At 48.3% G+C, this 21237-nt stretch overlaps 1 protein-coding gene across 1 annotated transcript in view; it reads left to right on the plus strand.

Annotated features, from left to right (window-relative positions):
• The window catches only part of IRAG2 (inositol 1,4,5-triphosphate receptor associated 2), a 131077-nt gene that overhangs the window by 68563 nt on the left and 41277 nt on the right, over nt 1-21237 (plus strand). The window contains exons 14-19 of the mRNA XM_023585047.2: nt 5889-6023; nt 6890-6991; nt 7989-8152; nt 12195-12288; nt 12376-12859; nt 20673-20734. Of these exons, the coding sequence (XP_023440815.2) occupies nt 5889-6023; nt 6890-6991; nt 7989-8152; nt 12195-12288; nt 12376-12859; nt 20673-20734 (1041 nt within the window). The remainder of the gene's footprint in view (nt 1-5888; nt 6024-6889; nt 6992-7988; nt 8153-12194; nt 12289-12375; nt 12860-20672; nt 20735-21237) is intronic.

Raw genomic sequence — 21237 nt, forward strand, 5'->3', positions numbered from 1 at the left:
TCGGGACGCCTGCGTCCACACCGCGCCTCGCCCCGGAGACCGCGAGAGGCCCACGTAGATCTGTCCGTCCACGCTGCAGCCGCGGGCTCGCCGTGGGGTGTCAGTCACCCCCATTTCCAGCGGGAGGTGCTCGCAGCGGCCCGCGGGCCCCCCCTCGGCCTAAGAGGACGTCTAGGGCAGCGCGACGAGCAAGCGCCACGGCACAGGCGGACGGGGGATTCTCACGGGGAACGTGGCAAAGTGGGGCGCGGCGCCCTGTCGCTGTCCAGTGACCTACGTGGAAACCTGCGGGCCCAGCGCGCGCTGCCCCAGCAGGCGCCGGCCTCTCGGGATGGGAGCGGGAAGGGGGCTGCGCGGGCCGTGGCACCCCACGCTTGTTCGGGGTGTGGAGAGGAGCGCGTCGCCAGCAGCTGTGCCCTAAGTGAAGGGCCTCCTGGGTCCCTCCAAATGGGGGCAGGATAGTCAACCCCTTGAGTGTCAGTCTGGGGTCCGCAAAGAGGGAGGAGGAGGGGGCCTCAGCTGGCGGCCTGGCGGTGGACGGGCAGGCCTCGCTGCACGGCTGTGTGCCTCCAGGTGGCCTCTGGGGCCAGGCTGCAGGCGCAGCAGAGGGCAGGCCCTGGCTCCGGCAGGTGGTCCCGCAGCGCAGCCGGCGGCGGGCGCTCTGCTTGACCTGTCTGCAGGAACGCCTCTTTCCTCTAAGGCCCCCGTCCATCCGCTCCCGGCCCTGAGCCGTAACCTCGCCCCGTTCCACTGACCTGTGTGTGTTTCCCGAATCTTCCGGCCCACTCCCGCCTTCCCCTCTTAGACAGGCGTTGTCGGGGCGCCTTGAAGGTGTCCCCCGCCATTCCCGGGGGCCTGGTGGACCAGCCAGGGGTGGGCCCTGACTCCAGTGGGCCCGTGTCCGCCCAGGGCCCGGCCCGCTGCATGGCCCCCTCCGTGTGAAGCACTTGCAGGCCCGCTTCTCCGTCCCACCCCTCTGCCTGGGTGTTGTGTGAAGGGGGAAGGGGGTAAGAAGGAGGACGAGCCAACAGTGGCTGGAAAGGAGAGCCCCAGTGTGCGTCCTCCGCCCCCTCTGGGGCCAGTCCTCATCTTGGTGGGCACAGCTGGTGTCCCCGCCCCTGCCTGGCATGAGGAGGTGGGATGAGGCGTGCTTCCCTTCTAAGGAACTGCGCGTTCAGCTTCCGGAGGCCCAAGTAAGGCAGACCGTCCATCCAGCAAGAGGCTGCCGGGCGAGGCCGCCCAGCTCCTGGTTAGTGACCGTTCTCCACAGGCCGGCTCCTGTGGGTTCTGGGTGAGGCGGGCAGCGCCACTGAGTGCACGAGCTGGGCCCTTCTCTGAGTGCATTGTGCGGTGACGTGGGGGCCTGGTCAGAGAGACCATCTGGGCACCCGATGGGTGGCAGTGCCACTTGTCCAAGGCACCCTAAGTGCATGGTGTCTGCACGGCAAACCGGAGAGGCAAGGCCACTGCCTGGACAGGTGTCTGCTGCAGCCAAGCCAAGCACAGACCTGGTACCGCCCGCTGGCCGGGTGTGCCCCTGGGATAGCTCTAAACGCCCTTGTGTGCTCTGGTGTGCGGCTGACACCTCTCACGTTGGGAAACAGCAGGTTAGGCCTCTCTTCGTGGAGGTGATACTGCTCGTTCCTGGGCCCTTAATTACATTATGTCGATTTCCACGTCCAGTCCAGTGGTGAGTCCACCGCACAGTGGAAGCGCCCAAGGGAAATCCAGCTACTTCACGGGTGTCACCGAGGGCAAGTTCGCCGTCTCGTCCTCTGCCTCTCTCCCAGGAAGGCCTCCAGCCTCGACAGCTGCAAAGAGCAGCTCGGGCCATCCTTGTCCAGCCAGGTCCTTCCCAAGATGCTCCTGACACAGGCCCTTGCCACGTGCAGCCACCTTGGTGGTGCCTTTTCACGCCCCCACGTGCTTCCAAAGGCCCCTTCCCCACACTGGGAGCCTTTGCGTCTCCAGCTGCGTCCCCCCATGAGCCTGACCAGCCTGCTAAGCCACAGCAATGACCCTCAAGTCAGGAAAGAGCTGCCCGTGTCCGAGTGTTCCTGGGCTCCCCGTGCAGCTCTCTGGGCACTTTGTGCAGAGCAGAGGTGTGGCTAGCCTGCCCTGGGTAAGGGACACAGCAAGTGCTGCCCAGTGGACACAGACGGCTCCAGCTTGGCCAATCCATCAGGGCCCAACGCCAAGCATCTGGAGGGGCGCTGGGGGCCCCCATCTGCCAGGGCAAGAGGGAAGAGTCCTCATCTGGGAAGGCAGCAGGATCACAGTGGAGGGCCCCCTGTCACCCACCCCCGCAGGTGCGTCGCCTCCGGGGGGCCCAGGAAGGACATTCCGAATCTACCACTTCTGTCTGTGAGGCTCTGCCGCTGGGCCTGCCTGGGTGAAGGTTCCGGTTCCCCACGGCCTGGAGCACGGTGTAATTTCTGGCCTCGAGGGGACCTGGAGCCCTTGGTCATCGTGTCCTCCAAGGCCCAAGAGCACGCCAGCAGTGACCTTTCAGGGGGATAGCGCTGTGTCGGGAGCTGCTTGGCTGTCCCCAGGGGTCTGCAGATGCCTCCTGCTCCTTCCTCCTGCCAAAGAGACCTGCCGGCGTGAGTCCAGGGGGCCGGAACCTGTAGCTCGAACGGACACTTGGGCTCCAAAGGTCCCTGAGGCTGGGCGGCTGGAACAGCCCTTTTCCTCCTGCCGCTGTTCCTCCTCCGCTCCCAGTGGAACGTACCTGCTTTCCGCGCCACCTGATACAGGGGTGCCAGGAGGCCACCGAGCCAGGAATATGCTGGCACCAATATGCCGATAACCTGGTCAGCCGCTGGGCCTCCTTTATGGAGGGGGGTGACTTTAGGAATGGTAATTTGTCCCGTGTCAGGTCAGGGTTCTGGTGCTGGCCTCTGGCTTATAGCCAGCCTAAGAAGGTGACCTGCCGGGCTGCACCTCGTATCGTGTTGGAATGTATGGCCCAGCTGGACTGTCAGAGCCCAGGTCGCCGTGCGTGCAGTCCCTGCACGGTTTGCTCCTTGCTCCGGCCACCAACGCGATGCCACCGGTTTAATGGAAGTCTTGGAGTCTTTGGGCAGGGGAAGCTTGTTCACATCCCGCCCCACCCCTGGAGGCGGAGCGTGGGGGCGTCGGTGTACCCCTGTGGCTGTCCAGTGAAGGTAAATGATGAGCCTCGTCACGGGGAAGCGGGTTGAGCCTGGCCTGCCTCCCAGGGTGGAGTCGTGAGGACATCGGCCCGGGCGACGCCTGCACACGGAGGCCGTGGACGCCCAGGGACTTCCGCCCGCGCCAGGGTGCCGAGGGGCACGGCCGCTCTTAGTCCCGGCACCCCGGGTTAGCCACCGCACCCTGCCCTCGTTTCTCTCTGGCCACGCTGGGCTATTAGGGACCGAGATGGAGGAGGGAGGACGTCCCGGGTGAAGGGCCCTTCGGGGGCACAGGGAGAATTGCCGCTGCCGTGCAATGCGGCGAGGAGGTGGGCGCAGGGTGCCCGCTCTGCCCCCCACCCAGCTGTGCTGGCTGGGACGGGATCCTCACGGTCCCATCCTCTTGGTCGCCCCTGGGAGGTGCAGCGGCGCATGAAGTCACCTCCCCAGAGGGCCACCCATGGGGAGTAGGGAACCGCTGTCCCTTATGGGGGAGGGGGGTGCCCCAAACCTCCCCCTTTGTGCCTCCTGGAATGGCAGTGGCCTTGGAGCCTGTACCCAAAAGTGCAGCCAAGGTTGGTTCGCTGTCCCCAAATCGTGTCTGCCCTGAGGCATGTGGCCTTCGGTCCCTGGGGGGGGGGTGGCAGGACCTTGGTCCCACCCCTAGGCCATTTTTAATTTAGTGAAGTCAGAGTAGTTGGGTCCCTGGGGCCAGACTTGTCAGCAAGGTCAAGGGAGGGGGCGGTCTGCAGGCTCCCCCTCCTCTCCTGCCTGCCCCTGGGGTCGGACAGGGGCTCCCCGCCCAGCCCGGGGCCCTCAGTCCAGTTTATCTTCCCCACAGTTCTCAGTTCCCGCCTATGATGTGCCTGGGACCCCTTGCTCTAGGAGCCCCAAGAACCTGGCTTGGAGAGTGGGGGGCACCAAGCGGAAGGGGCGGCCCCTCCTGCAGGCCTTGGGGTCCCCGGGGCTGTGCTCTGCTCCCCTGCCAGCCACCACGGCTGCCAGCCCCCCAGCACGGGCACCCCTGCCCATGCACCTGCTCAGTCAAGTCTCCTAGGGAAGCCCTAGGTGAGGAGTGGAATCGGCTCGTCACCCCCTCTCCCCCCAGGGTGCCCCTTCTAATAAAATCATCAGCGTCCTGAGGTCACCACATGGCGATCTGGGCGGGGGGTGGGGGCTTAATCCCTCGGGCAGGGATCGACCATCCACCTGCCAATTTCCAGGTGTCACAGCATGGCCACGCTCCCTCCTCGTTGAGCCAGACGTTAGGTGGAATTCAGGGGCTCACCAGAGTGGGGTGCGGTTCCCCGAGCCCTGAAGGACCCGGTCAAAGGCAGCAGCTGCTCTGCGCCCGGGCGTGGGGCGCCCGCAGCGCCTTGGTCAGCCTGCTCCCACACTGCTTCCTCTTCTCCACTCCAGGTGACTAAGCACCTGGATGTGCGGCCGCCCCGGCTCTTCTCCTGGTGATCAGCCTGGCACCCCCGTCGTCAAGTCGGGTCAGCGCAGTGGAGATCCTTCCCCGCCTTCTGCCCAAACTTACCTTGCATATCCTGAATCTCCTTCTCCAAAAAAAAGCTCACGCTTTCGTCTCCCCTGGGTTCCTCATCTTCAGTCTAAGAGTCTCCTGGATAAATGACTGGCCTCATTTATCTCAAGATCAGTCCAGGTGACCCGCCTCAGGAGTGCCCAGTTCCAGAATGAGAGCAGATTAAGAATTCACCAGCTGGAGGAGAGCCCACCGGGGAGGAACTCCCCAGCACGCTGAGCTCAGCAGGGAGCCAGCCAGCACCTCTGAACTAAGAAGATTTTTTTTTTAGATTTATTTTTTTTAATTTCTCTCCCCTTCCCAGCCTCAGTTGTCTGCTCTCGTGTCCATTTGCTGTGTTCTTCTGTGACCGCTTCTATCCTTATCAGCGGCACGGGAATCTGTGTTTCTTTTTGTTGCATCATCTTGCTGTGTCAGCTCTCCGTGTGTGCAGCGCCATTCCTGGGCAGGCTGCACTTTCTTTCACACTGGGCAACTCTCCCTACGGGGTGCACTCCTTGCGCGTGGGGCTCCCCTACGTGGAGGACACCCCTGTGTGGCATGGCACTCCTTGCACGCATCAGCACTGTGCATGGGCAGCTCCACACGGGTCAAGGAGGCCCGGGGTTTGAACCCTGAACCTTCGATGTGGCAGGCGGACGCCCTATCTGTTGGACCAAATCCGCTTAGAAGTTTGCCTTCTAATGGAAATCTGGAAATAAGAGCCTTTTGACCCTTTCCCAACAGATACAAGAAGAAAGCTGAAAATTCTCATGTATCTAAAATATGACAGGACGCAAACTTTGAGAGAACTATAGGAGAGTGCTCTATGAAACATCAGAGGGGGCGTCAAGAGGAGGGAGGCGGGGAGACCCTCAGGCGCTGGGTGGGCTTGATGGAATTGTTCCTGTGAATGTCTTTACCTTCCACTATTTTCGTACTAGAATTCGAGCCACAGCAATTTATATCACCCACATGTGAAAGTTTTTATTGAATAACAGCTTTCCTAAGAGCGAATAAATGTTCAGTTGAAGCAATCCTAGAGAGAAAAGTCTTGTCAGGGTGTAAGAGGATTTCACAACAACTATTTCAAAACTATTTGATTGTGGTAATTACACCGACCCAAGGGCATCGTTTTCACAAAATAAAAATGACAGATGTTCTTTATTAGCGTGACAGGCTCGTGTTCATTCTGGTCGTTGTTTCAGAACAGTGAGGCTGGACGGCAGTGCAGTTTAATCAGCTTGACTTCTCCGCATACGATGACAGACCAAGGAATGTGGGTAGTGTTGAGAGAAGCTGAACAACGGAGAGTAGAGCTCACAGCTACAGTTCAGAAGCTGGTATTGTACGATGCCCCCAAGTTCTGTTGATTTGCTCTGCCTAGGAACATCTGCAGATGACTGCCTGGGGGCCCTGTGCTAGCACAAGCACATCTGCACTGCTGAGACCCAAGCTGGCCCTACTACAAAATGAAAGTTTCCTCTAACCTTCCTGAGGTTGATCGTCTAGTCTGAGTCAATCAGGACCATTTGATATGAATCACCTCAGTTTATTTTTTCCAAATTTATCTTTAGTATTGAAGGGCTGAGGACCTGTGTTGGTCAGTTTCCCTCTCAATTTTTTTCTGGTTAATGGCTAGAAGGTCTTTTTCCATTTTCATTTTTCACTGGAAACTAGATGGCCAGAAAAGTGGAGAATTATGTCTTCATGCTGGTTATTTCCAATCCCTTTCACAGAATCTAACATATAGTGGGTAGCATCTAGTTTGAAGTGAGGAATGAAAAAAAACCCAAAACAATGGAAATGCTCTTTTCCTTCTATTTAAAAGGAAAATGAGAATGGGTAGGTCCTCACTGGGGGAATTATTCTGTCTGTGCTCAGAGTACACAAAGCACCTGAAGAAAGTTAGCGTGTAAGCACGGTGTCACCACAGGTCAGGGAGGGCCACTGGATGGCAGTGGGGGAGAGCGCTCTCGGGTGTCTTCTTTCTTTTTAAGGAGGAACCGGGGATTGAACCCAGGACCTCACCCATGGGAAACAGGGGCTCAAGCACTGAGCTATGCCTGCTCCCCCTCTCTGCTCTCTTTTTGGGTTACATGATGCAGAACTTTCTGTGTTCCCCATGGAACGTGGTCTAGATTGCTTGTTATCTGAGCATGTGCATTGCCCCTGGACTCCCAGCTGAAGACGCAAAACTGCTTTTCAGCATGAAAAGCTTCCTGAAGCTGCAGCCCTTCCTGCCTCCTTGCTTCGGTGGGTGACTGATCCAGAACTGACTCTGGACGAGAAGCGGGAGAGCAAGCGTAGGGTCAGTGGCCCGCATTTTGAGCTGTGTAGACTTGCAGGTTTTCTTCTGCTTTCTTAGCCCAGGGAATAATACCTATTCCACACAGTACCAGTTCCAGGACATCATGGTGGCCTTCTCTCCTGGTCTGAGGGCATGTGGGGAGTGTGTGTCTGGGGTGTATGAGTGTGAGTGTGTAGGTGAGTATAAGAGTGAGGATGAGGGAAGAGAGTGAGTGAGGGGGAGTGAGGGTGCGCATGCGTGGTCAGGTCTGTTTCTTGGGATGGAGATACAAAGAACAAATAAACGATCTAGTGAAAATGCACATTCTATGTGGATCCTTGTGAGATCTGGCTAGTCCAAACTTGGATATTTCCTTGGTCTATTACCATTTTTGGCAGATGATTTTTGTGCGAAAGAATCTCATTTTTGAGACTCTGAGAGTTTTATTATCCCAGAAATCAGTAGAACTTTGGGAAAAGCTCATGTAGCTACTCCCAGTTTTGTTAGAAAGGAAGCATATACAAGGAACCTCTCTCTGTCATTTTTCTGTTGCCTATTATTTATAGAGCTTGATCCTAGCATCCCTTAGCTACCAAGTGAAGCTAAAGACAGAAATAAATTCTGAAAACTCTGGACTCTATATTTCAACCTCTTTGTCAACCTAATTTTTTAAAGTTGCTTTTGAATAGCTAAACAACAGATACCCATTTTATTGCATTTTCTTGTCTCAGCCTGTTCAAAAGAAAGTGTTGATAAGGGATGAAAGGGCCAGAGACCCACTTACTATAATAAACAGAAAATAAAACACAATTTTAGGCACTCAGTAAACACTCATTAAATTGGGATAATCAATCTCTGGGCAATTGAGAATTGGTATATGAGCAATTATAATTTGGGGGTATAGTAACTGTGAATGCCATTGAGATGGGAATGTCCACAGCATTTCATGTTCCCTCTGTCATTTGTTTATATTTAACACTGCAGCATGCCAGAATGTGTTTTATGACTTTTCTTGTAGGAATTCAAACATGTCCTAGAAGAGAAGCTAAATCTTTGCGTATTGATACTGAACAGCTTGGGAAACCACAAAGAATATCTCGAAAAAGAGTTTGTCCAATTAATAGAGATTTTGAAGAGATTCAGACTGGAATATTTTTGTTTCAGGAAAGAATTCCTTTCCAGGTGATGATCATTTATATATAAGAAACCCATGCTGCACATACATGGCAGGTCTGTGATTGCACCATGACATTGGCTTACCTTTTTCAACATGTATATATTGATTCCACAGAACTCTTTTTCTGAGAAGACATTCTGTGTGACCATTTTGCATTGTAAAATAGTGTGAAATTGGCTTGTCTATTCAAAGTTGCTTTAATATCTGAGGAAACCAGTATAATGTGTTATTTTCTCCTGAGAAGGAATTTGGAATTAGAGTATATAGAATTCTTTTAACCAAAGTTGCCTTCACGGGCCTTTGGAAAGACTCATCGATTTGCAGATGACTGAGTCCTGGAGGAAAAGCGAACAGATGAAGGGCCCGGGGTATGAGAGCTAGTAGCCAGCTCTCCAGAGCCAGCCGCCCAGGCTTCAGGCTTTCTGGTCCACCTCTGTATGCAGCATTCTGCATGGACCACTAGTCAATTAAATGTCAGGTAAACCAAGAGAGGACAGAGGCTTCTAAGTGTTAGGTAACCTGCTATCTTACCCTTCCTCTCACCTCAATTCTTATGATTCTGGGGAAAGTCTGGCAATTAGTATACTCCATAAATCACATGCTAAGTGAGGAAAGCGACTATATCTTCTGACCGCTTTTTATACAGCTGCTAGTACCATACTTAGCACTCACTTAAGAAACGCTAATTGAATGAATGCATGAACATGAGGATATACTGAACTTGAATAAAGTAAAAAATGTAGTTAGAGACCAAGGTAGGTTTAAAGAAAATAAGTAGAGAAGATACTATTTTATTCCCCTAAACACCAGAGAGAGCGTAATACTGAAAGGAATGCTCAAGAAAAATGATCTGCTTTCCCTAAGAAGAGGGAGGCCAGACCCCCCACAGCGGTGAAAACGCGTGGGTGAGGCAGCCGCCAGCTTCCTTAGGCAGAGAGCATCGCCTCGACGGGCGCTCGACAGTCTTCTCTTCGGCACCAGAGAGCTCCGCGGAGGGGCCTGCACTGGTCACTCCGGGTGGTTCTCCCGCCCCCGGGGTCCCACCGCACGGGAGAGCAGCCCAGTGTGGCCATGGCTGGGAGCCTGCTTCCGCTTCGCCAGGCACAGTGCTGGGAATTCAACAGACGTCCTTCTCCAGAGAGGCTCGATGACATGCTCAAGGCACCCGGCTGGGACTCAGACCTGGTTTGTCCAACTTCAAAGCCTGCGCTCTTCACCTCCCACCAGCTACGGGTGAAAATCACTTGATAAAATATTTGTTGAAAATATTCTGGGAATCTCGTATTGGACAATACTCCTCACCAACGTACAGATGGTTGTGGCCCCTGCCCTCCAGATGCTTACAATTTAAAACAGTCGAAGCCAATCGGAGGCTATACACAGCACGATTTAAATGCAATTTTAACTACGAAGAAGAAAATGAGTGAGTGTTAGGTGGGGTTGAGAGAGAATTCTGTGCTTATCTGGGGTAGAAAATGGTCATTAGGTAAATAATAAACCCCTGTTCGCTGAAAAGGAGGTGGCTTCTGGCCCAAGAGACACAGGCTCCAGTGCTGAGGAGTGGAGAGATCCAAGGACCAGGGAGAAGCCGCAGAAGGAGAAGCCCTCTCCGCGGGCTCTGCAAGAAGGCCCAGTCATCGTTCTCAGACTGTCCACTGAGTCGCTGCTCTTTGCCAGGCACTAGGAGATTGTGGGTAAACAGGGCCCCAAACCTGCCTCTATGAAGCTAGCATCTAGCAGGAGACACAGAAAAGACACAAACTTACAGTATAGCAGGGTGCCAGGAGTGGCAAGGGACAGGTAGAGAATTCCAAGGTAAGAAGACAGACTGATGGGGCCAGGAGGATCTACGTTAGAAAGGACAGCCCGGGTGTCCCGGGCAGAGGACACGGCTGGTGCAAAGGCCCTGAGGTTGCAGTAGGAGCACTAAGTTTGAGCAACAGCCAGAAGCTGCTGGAGCGGGTGAGTCCTGGGTGGTGGGAGGAAATGAGGCCAGAGAGACAGGCAGGGGTCAGGCACCTGCAGCCTTGCAGTTGCCGCGTAGGAGTTTGGATTTTATTCTGCTTGTGTGATCACTCAGGTCATTTTGACTGCCGGGCACACTTGTCTATTGGGGGGTGAGAGTGAAAGCATTGAGGCCGGTGAGATCAGTGTGTTTCCAAAGCAGATCACCATTTAGAGATCCTGAAATCCATCAGCTGGGCTGTGAACAGTGTTTTTAATAAATGTGGCAGAATAAAAAATGTTCAGGGTACAATGCATAATAGGATAAGTAATGTTTTGTAAAATTTTTGTTTCGGCTATACGTGTTTGCGTGTGTGTGTACTGGGTTGAAATATGAAATATATACTGGGCCAGGGTCCCAAAAGCCCCTGCGTTAGGAGCCGTGACAGTGGTCCAGGAGAGGGGTGTGGCTTGGCCAGGGCTGCCGTAGTGGAGGAGGCAAGAAATGGCTGGATTCCGATGCTGTTTTGAGGCTAGATCAGCTCTCACGTGCTGCTGGATGGGCTGTGTGAACACAGAAAAGCCAGGACTCGGCCTTGACTCAGAGGGCTTTGGTCTGAAAAGTTAGATGCACAGGATTCTAGTTACAGGTGGCAAAGCCAGGGGGAGAGGCAAACTTGGCAAGGGGTTGGGGGAAGAAATCAAGATTTATCATCAGAACATAGTAGCAAGGAGAATGGTTGGCTTTCAAAACATGTATACACCTCTTAACATAATGAGATAATGGCAGAAAAATCCTTAAAGGTTCAACATCTGTTGAATAGCTTTAACAGATGGTACTATCTAATTTTTTCAAAAAGCCATTTCTAAGACATGCTTCATGAAGATTGTAAAAGATATTGTCTTATAGGTGAAGATATATATAAGTGACTGCATGCTTTAGTATTATAAAAATATGGTTTTTAAGAGTACTTACGGTCCTTTTGTTTTCCTTTGAGATGACGGACACCCTTGAGAACTTAGGCTATTCCTGGAAAAGGGAAAAGTAGATAAGAAATAACCAGTGACTTGATCAGCAGCTGAACGATGCTCAGCTGAGTGGGCATGGAGATGGAGATGGTTTTTGTTTTTGTGTGGGGTCTGCTTGCTCGCTGTAATGGTGGAGCGTACTACCAGACCATCCCTTTCTCTCCCGCCGTTCTTCTTGTAACCAGGCTGGATTCATGCCGATGTACAGCGGGCTTCTGACTCTAGGTGATCCTTCACGAGGCACACAGAAAGGCCTGAACCTGCAATGGTCTTCCTCGCAGCTTTCAAACTCCTAAAGTTTGTCTTCTCTTTGAGCTACGGTCTTTGTCTGAATCAGACATGATAATCAGTGCTATGTTATTATGTGGCTCAAAATAAACATCACCAGCTAACAGAGCTGGTGGATTTTTATGTATTTGGGGGATTAGGATTGGATCCAAAAGAGGGGCAGCATAAGGACCCCAAAAGGTCTGGGGTGAGGAAGAAGGGAAGACAAAGGTGTCCAGAAAAAGAGGATTGCAGTAGAGGTGACGATGGAGTAGAGGTGACATCAGAGTAGAAGTAACAACGGAGGCTTCGTCTGTGGCCCAGACACGCATACACCACGATGCGCAGCCTGAAGGAGGAAGGCTCTTCTTCTCTCTTTCCATGTCTTTTTTCTCCTTTCCTTCCTTCCTTTTTCTGTAAAGGCTGGCAGCCGTGTGTGGCTATTGAACCTGTCCCCCTTGGAGTGCCATCCTCTAAGCTCATGGCAACCCGCCCTAAGTACCGGGAATGTCATTTGCAGGAAACCGGGTCCCACGAGGGAGGAGCTGGAGATACCAGGGTAGAACATGCGCCCAAATGTCCCTAAGCGTAAAGTAGGGCAAGGGCTGTGGCCTTTTTAAGTACAGTGGCCTTTTTAAACACGGTGCCTTTTGAGGCATTGATACATATGCAAATACTTTTACTTTTTCCTCTGCTCTCTGAGGAACTGCATTAGGTTTGAATTTGTCACAGTTTCCCAGGGATGACTCTTGGTTGAAATGTCACTGACAGCTTGTGGTTTGGACTTTTTTTTTTTTTTAACTCCAGGCAGAGACACCTCGAAGCCACCGACAACCAGGAAGCCACCCTCGGGCAGACGCTGCGGGAGGCCAGCCGAGGGCCAGGGCGCGCAGGGGAGCAGGTAGGGTGCCCCCGGCTCTGCGCTGCGCAGGGAGAGGCTCCCTCGATGGTCTTAGAGCCCTGAAGGAACAGTGAAGGAGGAACATAGCAACCAAAAAAAAAAAAACCACCCAAAGAGGAACTGCGGAGTCAGTGCAGCGACTGGCAGCGGCGGAGGAAGTTCTGGGGGAGTTGTAACAGAGGCGGTGTCAACAGCCTGCTGAGGCAAGAGGCCACGGCGCAGGAGGGGCGGCCCGGGGGCGCAGGGCTCCGCCGGCTGGAGACGAGCGCGGGAGGGCGAGCCCGGGATTGCAGAAGTGCGGGCCGGGGTTGGCGCTGCCCCGGGGAGCGAAGCACATTTGCAGTTTCGGGCACTCAGGCAGGGGAGCCCTCGCGGGCTGGCTCCCCCGGCCACGCTGCTGGAAGCCAGCGTGGACTGTCCCCCCACCCCCGCCAGGTGGAGGCTGCCCGGGCCACCAGCGGGGGAGCCGAGCCTCCACGGGGTCCACTGGGGCCGCGGGACCCCCAGCTTTCAAATGCTGCGCTGCTGGACGCGGGCCAGACCCCTGCCCCGAAGGCAAGAAAGCTGAAAAGTGAGTAGTCGGTATGGGCTGGGGTCGCAATTAAGTCCGCCCTGCGATGGGGCCAAGGGACCCCAGCCCCCGCGCTGCCTTCCAGCCGCCTGCTCTTCTTGCACTTGGAGTCGCGAAAGGGTTCCGGCAGGCAGGGCTGTCTCGGGCAGCTCAGCAGAGTGAGTTAACCATTAACTTGCCTTCTGGGTTGTTTTTTTTTTTTTAAAGGATGACCTGGACATGTTCCTGGCGGCTATTTCTTGAAAAGTTAAAAAATAAAGCTGCTCAATATCTCTAGAAGCGAACGAGAGAATGTTGTATGCATGGGTCATTGGAACTTGCAGCTTTCGTATTCTCCCCTGAATTTATGAGTCATCCTATGGTACAAAAGGCCCTTCCCTCCTTCTTTTTTTAAAGTAGTAATTTTTGCGGTTTGAGATAATAATTATGAATTCAATAGGTATCAAAATAGTAAATGGATGTGAAAATGCTTTTTAAATTTTATTTTTAAGGGATTTCTATTGTGCTTTTAAAATTGGATTATGTATCATTGTTCTGAATTACAAGAAGTGTGAAAGCTCTTACAAAGGATTTATGGGAGAGAGAACTGTCAAATTACAGATGTCAGATCATTTATATACTTGGTTTATTCTAGAAACATAGTATGGCAAAAGTAAAACTTACTTTAGTTCACTATTTATCAGACAATTGCTTTTGTTCAACTCAAAGCTTCTTGCTCTAGGAATATAAATCTTTTATAGAAAGTTTTTATAAAGTTTGGGTAAATAGACAACTAAATAGAACCTTACGGTAAGCTAGAGATGAAAATTTTCAGACTTTCTATGTTTCGGATTTATTGTACTCTTTCTACTGTCATCATCTGAGAAAGGTGCTTAAGAGTTTAAGGAATTGTCTAGTTTTAAAATAGCAACTTTAGTCTTACAACCTTTTTATAAAAAAATTATATTTAAACCTGTAGAACTTGCCAGTTTTTCATAACTTTAAGTATCAGTTTATTTTAACTAACTGTGTCAGACAAAGTAAGGTATGCTTTAAATCTCTTAATCTACAAGTTATTTTATCATTGCTCAAAGGGCGTTGGAGAAGGTCCCTTGTGGTTAGAACTGTTGGTGTTGAGATACTGCAGGCATTCCAAATTTGGTTAAGGTGCGTCTTCTTTAGACCATGCTTAGAAGACTAACCTTTTGGTCCAGTTCTATTTATTGTTTGATTAAATTAACATTATACCCCATAGCCATATACACTACTAGTGTTATCTCCTCTTTCCATGCGCCATCATTTCCTTGTAATCCTTCTTGGAAGAGCCGTCTTTTGTAACCTATCCCACTGTGTACTCCTTGACATGATCTTGCTGTCATCTTCCCAGTTTATCCTCAAGGCATTATTGGTTCAAATATTATTAAAAGAAGAATATGAACGCTGTTCTGGGTTGAATACATGTACTTTTTTTCTGTTGGGAGAAATTAAGGTAACGCTTCCTTTTTGTCTTGAGTTGCCCACCACCCGCCTTGATTTATGAACTCCATTCCTTGTAGGAATCTTCTGATGTCCTAAGAAGTCAGTCACACATGTCAAGACCTGCTCTTAAGACCATTTGGTTATGAAGGTCTTTTTTAGAAAAACTTTTTACTTTGAAATTATTTAAAAACTCACAGGACAGTTGCAAAATCATACAAACCCCATCCTGAGATCTCCAACGTAGCCCCACCCCAAAAACGAGATCCACCCATTTTAACATTTTGCCACCTTTACTGCATCATTCATTCATTCTTTCTTTCTGTGTGTCTGTCCCTTTTTTTCTCCCCCTCTCTCTCTTTATCCTTCAATCATTTTCTGAACATTTGAGAGCAGGTTGCACATATCATACTCCTTGAACAGAATAATACTGTCTTGTGCATTTCCTATGAAAAGAAGAGTTGCTTTTGTAATCACCGTAAGTGCAGCTAGCAAGTTCAAGAAATTTAATATTGATATAAGGCTTGCCTTCTATATTCCAATTTGTTCTTATGTCCTAATAATATCCTTTTGAGCCTTTTCTCCTCTATTCTTAGATCCTACCCACCATCATGTATTGCATTTAATTGTCATTATCTCTTCAGTTTCTCTTTCTTCTTTTTAAATTGTGGAAACATACATACAAATATAAATCTCTCATCCCAACCCCTCCCAGGCATACCATTCAGTAGGATTAATGACATTCATGATGTTGCAGTACCCTCACCACCATTCATTACTAGAACTTTCCCTTCACCCCAAACAAAAGCCCTCTACTCATTTTGCATTAACATCCCGTTACCTTTGCCCCTACCCCAGGTAACCTGTACTCTACTTTTTGTCTCTGTGAGTTTGCATATTCTGTGATATTTTCTTTGTGGTTACCATGGGGCTCAAATTTAACATCCTAAGTCTATAGCAGTCTCAATTTGCTTATGCCAACTTAACACACTTCAGTTCCGTAGCTGGCATAAACCATGTTCCCATAGCCTTCACCCCAACCTTTATGTAGTTCTTGTCACAATGAGTTATATCCATTGATTTATCTTGACATATGATATATTTGCCTTTTCGATGCTGTAGGAAGTAAAAAGTGGAATCACAAGTAAAAACCACAGTAATCTGGTATTTACCCATGTCATTATCTTTATTGGAGATCTTTTAAAATTTTCGGTCTTTTTAATAATGCCCTTAAACATTAACTTTTGGGAGAAGAAGGAAATTTAATAGACCACTTCGTTTTGAAATGTTCTTTGTAGTAGGTTTTCCAGACAGATTACAAGCAACTATCTTAGCAGTTATCACGCTAACACATCCACACACCTTCCACCACGACCGCTGCCACCCCACGCTGTTTGAATTCTGAGTCAGGAAACAGAAATAACGTAAATTCATTTAGCTCTTCTGAAACGCTCTGATTAGCTTATTCAACTCGTGAAGTGTTGAAGACATTTGCTTTTGGATCTAAGAACTGTTTGTCAACAAATTGTTTGGGGACGTGGTTCCTTCCAACAGTCGATGACAATATTCAGAAAGTGGAAGTGGGAAGTTGTTTATAACAGTTGACCAGAAATACTTAACTTAATGCTGGATAAATAATATTGTTCAAGTTTCAGTCGCCACCAGGACTGGAATGATTTATGAGGTAATTAGTGTACATGCTTGCCCACAAATTTGCCATTAGAACTGTTAAATTTCTTGAATCGTGTCTTGTTTTCTTTCTTCTGTTTATTACCTTCACTTTTACCTGTGTATCTTGGTAACAGACAGTAGTGATTGTATAAATGGATGTTTTTGCTTAAAAAGGAAGGAAAAAAGCTTGGTTCTAGGGTGGGCATACAATGGATTCATGTGAATCTTATGTACAGGAAACACAGACTAATTGATCTAACCCAAGCTATCATCCCTTTGCTATGTGTCATGATCGGACAGGAAATCTTCATTGAATAGACAATGAGGGAAGTAGCTTTAGTAACCATAAATATTTCCTTGGAGGGAAGATTCTGAGATGGTCCTGGGTGTTGTAATTCTTGATTTGAACGCGGTATCTGTATCTGAACTTCTTAGATTAGAGAATGCCTTCCGCTCCATGATTTCACGGGAGCTCTCTTCTAGCTTGCACTGCCCTTAGCTTGGAGGCCACGAGGTACGGGGCAGGTAACGATCGTAAAGCTTTGAGGATGCCTTCGAGGTGAGAGCCGCGTGCCCTGAGCAGTGAGGGAGCGGGAAATGAACCAAGAAAGGTGGGTCCAGTGCTTAAGACACTTAAAGACAGAAGGTGTGGGGCGAAGACCAGTGAGAAAACCAGAGCCCAGGTACAGCTTACTCAACCCCTTTGATGGGATAGAGGTATAAGTTTCCCCAAATGGAAAACACAGGTATGGATGAAATAACGTAGGGGGCCGTATAGTATGTTGAGTAACAGCTGGGCTTTGAAGTTCAACAAACACGGGTTCAACAAACGCTTAGAACTTCAGATTCTATGTCTACCTAACGAGCAGCTGGATGACACTGGACAAATTACTTTACCTCTCTGAGCCTTAGTGTCCTCTCCCATGAAATGCAGTTGTGAATTATAAAGAACACAACACATGCAAAACAATACTTAGTGCTTGCCCATAGGAGGTCCAGTCTTTTCTGCTGGACTGTGTTTCTGTAACAGAATTACCTCATTAATGATTGGTAAATGGGGAGTATGAAAATTATATGGATTCACTCACAATTTTCCTAGAAAATGGGGCCTGGATTAGTAGGAACAGAAATAGAACCTTCAGCCAGAAAGGAGAGAGCCCTCAAGTTGGCTGTTGTATGGGCAGCAGGAGCTCTTTCTGCTCTATTTTAAGAAAATTAAAAATAAGTGTCTGCAGCTGGGTCTCCCTCCCCAGAGAGCCACACCCTCCTGTGCCCACCGTAACAGCAGAGTTCCACTTCCACCTTCACTTTCGTAGCACCCCACCAGCTCTGTTCCCTTTACAGTGTCACCAGCATTCCCACTCTGCTGTTTCCTGTGTTTTTAGTGTCTGCAGGACGGCCTTTAGCCATTTTGAGCTGTGTGTCTGGGCAATCCAAGTTATCTTCCTGGGTACCAAGAATTTAAGAACTGGTTTCGGTAGTGCCTGGGTTACAATGTCACAAATATTTGTAATGGTCTCTCCCTTATCCTACTTATCCCATAAATCCCGTTATTTTTTTTTCTTGTCCTAATTGTTTAATTCTTTTTTTATTGAGGTATAATTAACATACTGTAAAATGCTCAGATCCTAAGTGTATTCTTCAACCAGTTTGACAAATGCATATTAAAACACAGAACTTCTATCGCCGCAGAAAATTCTCTGGCACTCCTTCCTGATCGGTTCCCCTCCCTCACCCCATGCCATAACGAGCAACCAGTATTCTGGAGTCTATCACAGTGGGTTAGTTTTGCCTATTCTAGAATTGATTTATACAGTGCATGCCTTCTTTTATGCCTGCCCTCTTTCTCTCAGCATAGTATTTTTTTGTGATTCATCTATGTTGTGTTTAGCAGTAGCAGTCACTTTTTAATGGTTAAGTAATATTCCTTTGTAGGAATAGTCTGCAGTTTCTTTTCTCCTTTGGTTGGATATCTGAATCATTAGTTTTGGGTTATTATGGCTTAAGCTGCTAAGAACATTCAAGAACAGGGCTTTGTGCAGACATCGATTTTCATTTCACTTGGGTAAGGAACCAGAAGTGGCTTTGCTAGGTCATGGTGTATCGTGGCTCTATCTTTGTAAGAAACTGTCGATCAGTTTTCCAAAGTGTCTGTAAGCATTTCACGCTCCCACCAGCAATGGGTGCGAGTTCCAGTTGCTTCCCATCTTTTCCAGTTTGGTGGTGGCAATCATTTTCATTTCAGCCATTCCATTGGATGGGCTGTGTTAGCTCATGGTGGCATTAATTTACTTTTTTCTGATGGCAAATGATGTTGAGCACTTTTCATGTCCTGAGTAGCCATTTTATATCATCTCTGTGAAGTGTTGCAGTCTTTGCCCATTTTTTAAGTTTAGGCTGTTTCTTTTTTTATTATTGAGTTGTAAAGTTTCTTTCCCTATCTTGGAGACAGACAGACAGACAGACAGACAGACAGACAGATAGATAGATAGATAGATAGATAGATAGACAGACAGACAGACAGATATGTTAGATATATGAATTGTGAATAGTTTCTTCTAATCTATGGTTTGTCAATATATTATTTTATTATTTTGGGGGTATTTGTTTTCCTGAGATTTTAGTGCACAATTTTACAGAACATGAGGTTTTTTTCCCGGAACATGTGTGTTGTGTTAGAACATAAATGCTTGTTGTTGTTGATAACTAATGTTATTCCAGCTCTAATGTTATGATTTTCCACAGTCACTTAATGGTGGGGCTTTTGCCTGGAAGTCGTACTGCATAGTCATTTAGAAAGTTCTTTATCCCAGCTTCTTTCAGAGGCAGTGTATCCAAGACACCAGGTCCCATCCCACCTCACAGATGCGTAACAGCAGGGGACACAGTGGCCATTGTTCTACTTGCTTCCATGCGAAGCCTAAATGTCCTGGAGATATTGTAGGTCCAACTCCAAACACGTGAAGAAGGATGCAAAAGTGAATGCAAATTGGGGTCATAAGCTGGCTCGTTTTGCCTTATGGAACATATGGAAATAGTTGCTACACATTGAACAAAACATCTGTTGAAATAAGGTTTCTAATTTGAATGCTTTAAGACAGACTATTTCTAAAACATGAGGTTGCCTGGTGGGAAAGCAGATGGGCAGCCTAGGTAGTCTGATACGAACTCATGATTTCTTCTGGAACACGGCTTTGCTTGGTAATGCAAAGGCAGCCTGTAATAGATGCGTGACCTTGGGAATCGCAGGGATGGCGGCGGCTCAACCTTCGCTCGCCGTGGCTTGGCTAGAGGTCGGGAGGACACAGGGCCTTGGTTCTTCATGCAGTTAAGGCAGAGAATTTTTAAAAATCTAATCTTTACTACAGTCTAAGTAATAGCAATCAAATAATTTTGAATTAAGTTAGTTAGAAATCTATTTCAAAAATATATTTCTTCCCACTGGGTCAAGTAACATGTCATGCTTAGCTGAGAAATGTTATTTTTACAAAAAATATTTCTATGAGATGGTTTTGTAAAAGTGAATTTTCTGCATAATTGAAGCTTTTAAAACATTTTTTTTTCCTGAAAAAGAATTTAAAGTTAGATTACGTACTTCTTTTCACATACATTAGCATTATTTCCATTGTTTAGAATTTCTTCAGCCTGTCAGGATATAAAATTGTTGGTCTTAAAAATAAGAAGCACAGATTTCTATGTTTTTCAGGTACCAGAGAATCTGCTGTTAGTCAATTTCCCTAGCCATTAGAGATAAAATATTTATCTAGTGGTAGCTATTAATATGCCTCCATCTAGCTGAGTTCCCTCTCCTTGTTTAATTTTTGCTTTCATCTTCTGTGGGCTGAAGGAACAGTCAAGCTTGTGAGAACTGTGTATAAATTCAGAGCGCTCTGTCTGAGCTGAAGTGTGAAGATTCGCCGCTTGAATAAAGGGCATGGACATCAGCGTCTATTTTGGTTGTTCAAAAGACTTGGGTTTATTTTCTGGTTCTTGGCTGTGTTTCAGAGAGTACGGGTGGTCAAATAAATAATATGGCACTGTGTAACTCAGAATTACGACTGGTATTTTTTTCCCATTTCCATTATTCCAGAGATGAGAATTTGGTGATTACCGTGAAGCGGTATTTAGTTAAATAAAAAGACAAAAAAATATTTTTTTCATGAAAGAGTACAGGGAATTGAACACTGGCCCATGATTCTTAGCTCCAAGACTGCCCGATTAGCTTTTCAAACCTCGGGAGCTCGGTTCTGCGTGCAGGATTCCAGGGCATGAACGGGGCTGTGTTCCTATCACCAGTAGCTCACGCAGAGGCTTATGGCAGAGAGGATTTCTGCACCAGAAGGAGACTGGACTGAATGACCTCTAAGGTGCATTCCCATTTTAAGATCGAATAATTCTCTGCCCACTTCTGGAAAACAATTCTCTTGTCTCTAACAAGGTTAATTATAAATGGCCAAGGGTAATAGCGGTTCAGCTACTCCTGGCTGCTTTGTTTTCTTGCCTTTCCATTCTCATGAGTTGAGAAAGCCGTTCTCCAAAGTCATTGTTTTCCTTCTTCTGTAAACCTCTCCTTTCCTTCATGCCCCAAATTTAAAGCTGTTAAAAGTGTACAAAGCAATGAGATAAACTAAGGGAAGGGGGGATTTGGAAATTGTTAAATTGAGGTGGTCATAAATTCTCTTTGTAGCAACTACCGAGTCACTGGGAAAGGAGTTAAATGAAGGGCGACCCCATGGCCTGCTGTTTCAGGTAAGTCACCGCCACCTGTGTGTTTACCTGGGGAAGATGTCGACTAAGCATACCTTTAACCATACAATTAAATAACCAGCATAGAGGCCAAATGCTGGTGGGCTTTGTTCTCTTATGCTCTGAAAACATTTAACCAAACAAATGGGGAGAACTTAAAATTAGTGAGTGCCTCCTGAGAATATCTTACAAAGAGGAAGCATTTCAGAATTTACCTTTGCCCAGCCACCATATCTTCTTAGCAAAGAGCAAGTTTTTTCGTCTTCAGCATCTCCTTTTTGATAGCCAGGATGCATCCTTCAGTTTATAATCATAGGCTGAAATCTTAAGTGCTCTTCAGTAAGCTATGGTTATTTTCTCTTTTTCTCCTATTGGTATTAAATTCCATCTGGATAACTGAAAGATATCCACAGTAGAGTTGAACATATTTCTTCCCCTTATGAAGTTTGGTGAATTTCTCCCACCTTTTGATTCGTAAATGAAGAACATGAGGGTACAGGAAGGCT

The sequence above is a fragment of the Dasypus novemcinctus genome, chromosome 20 (assembly GCF_030445035.2).
Source record: "Dasypus novemcinctus isolate mDasNov1 chromosome 20, mDasNov1.1.hap2, whole genome shotgun sequence".
In the NCBI taxonomy this organism is placed as follows: Eukaryota; Metazoa; Chordata; class Mammalia; order Cingulata; family Dasypodidae; genus Dasypus; species Dasypus novemcinctus.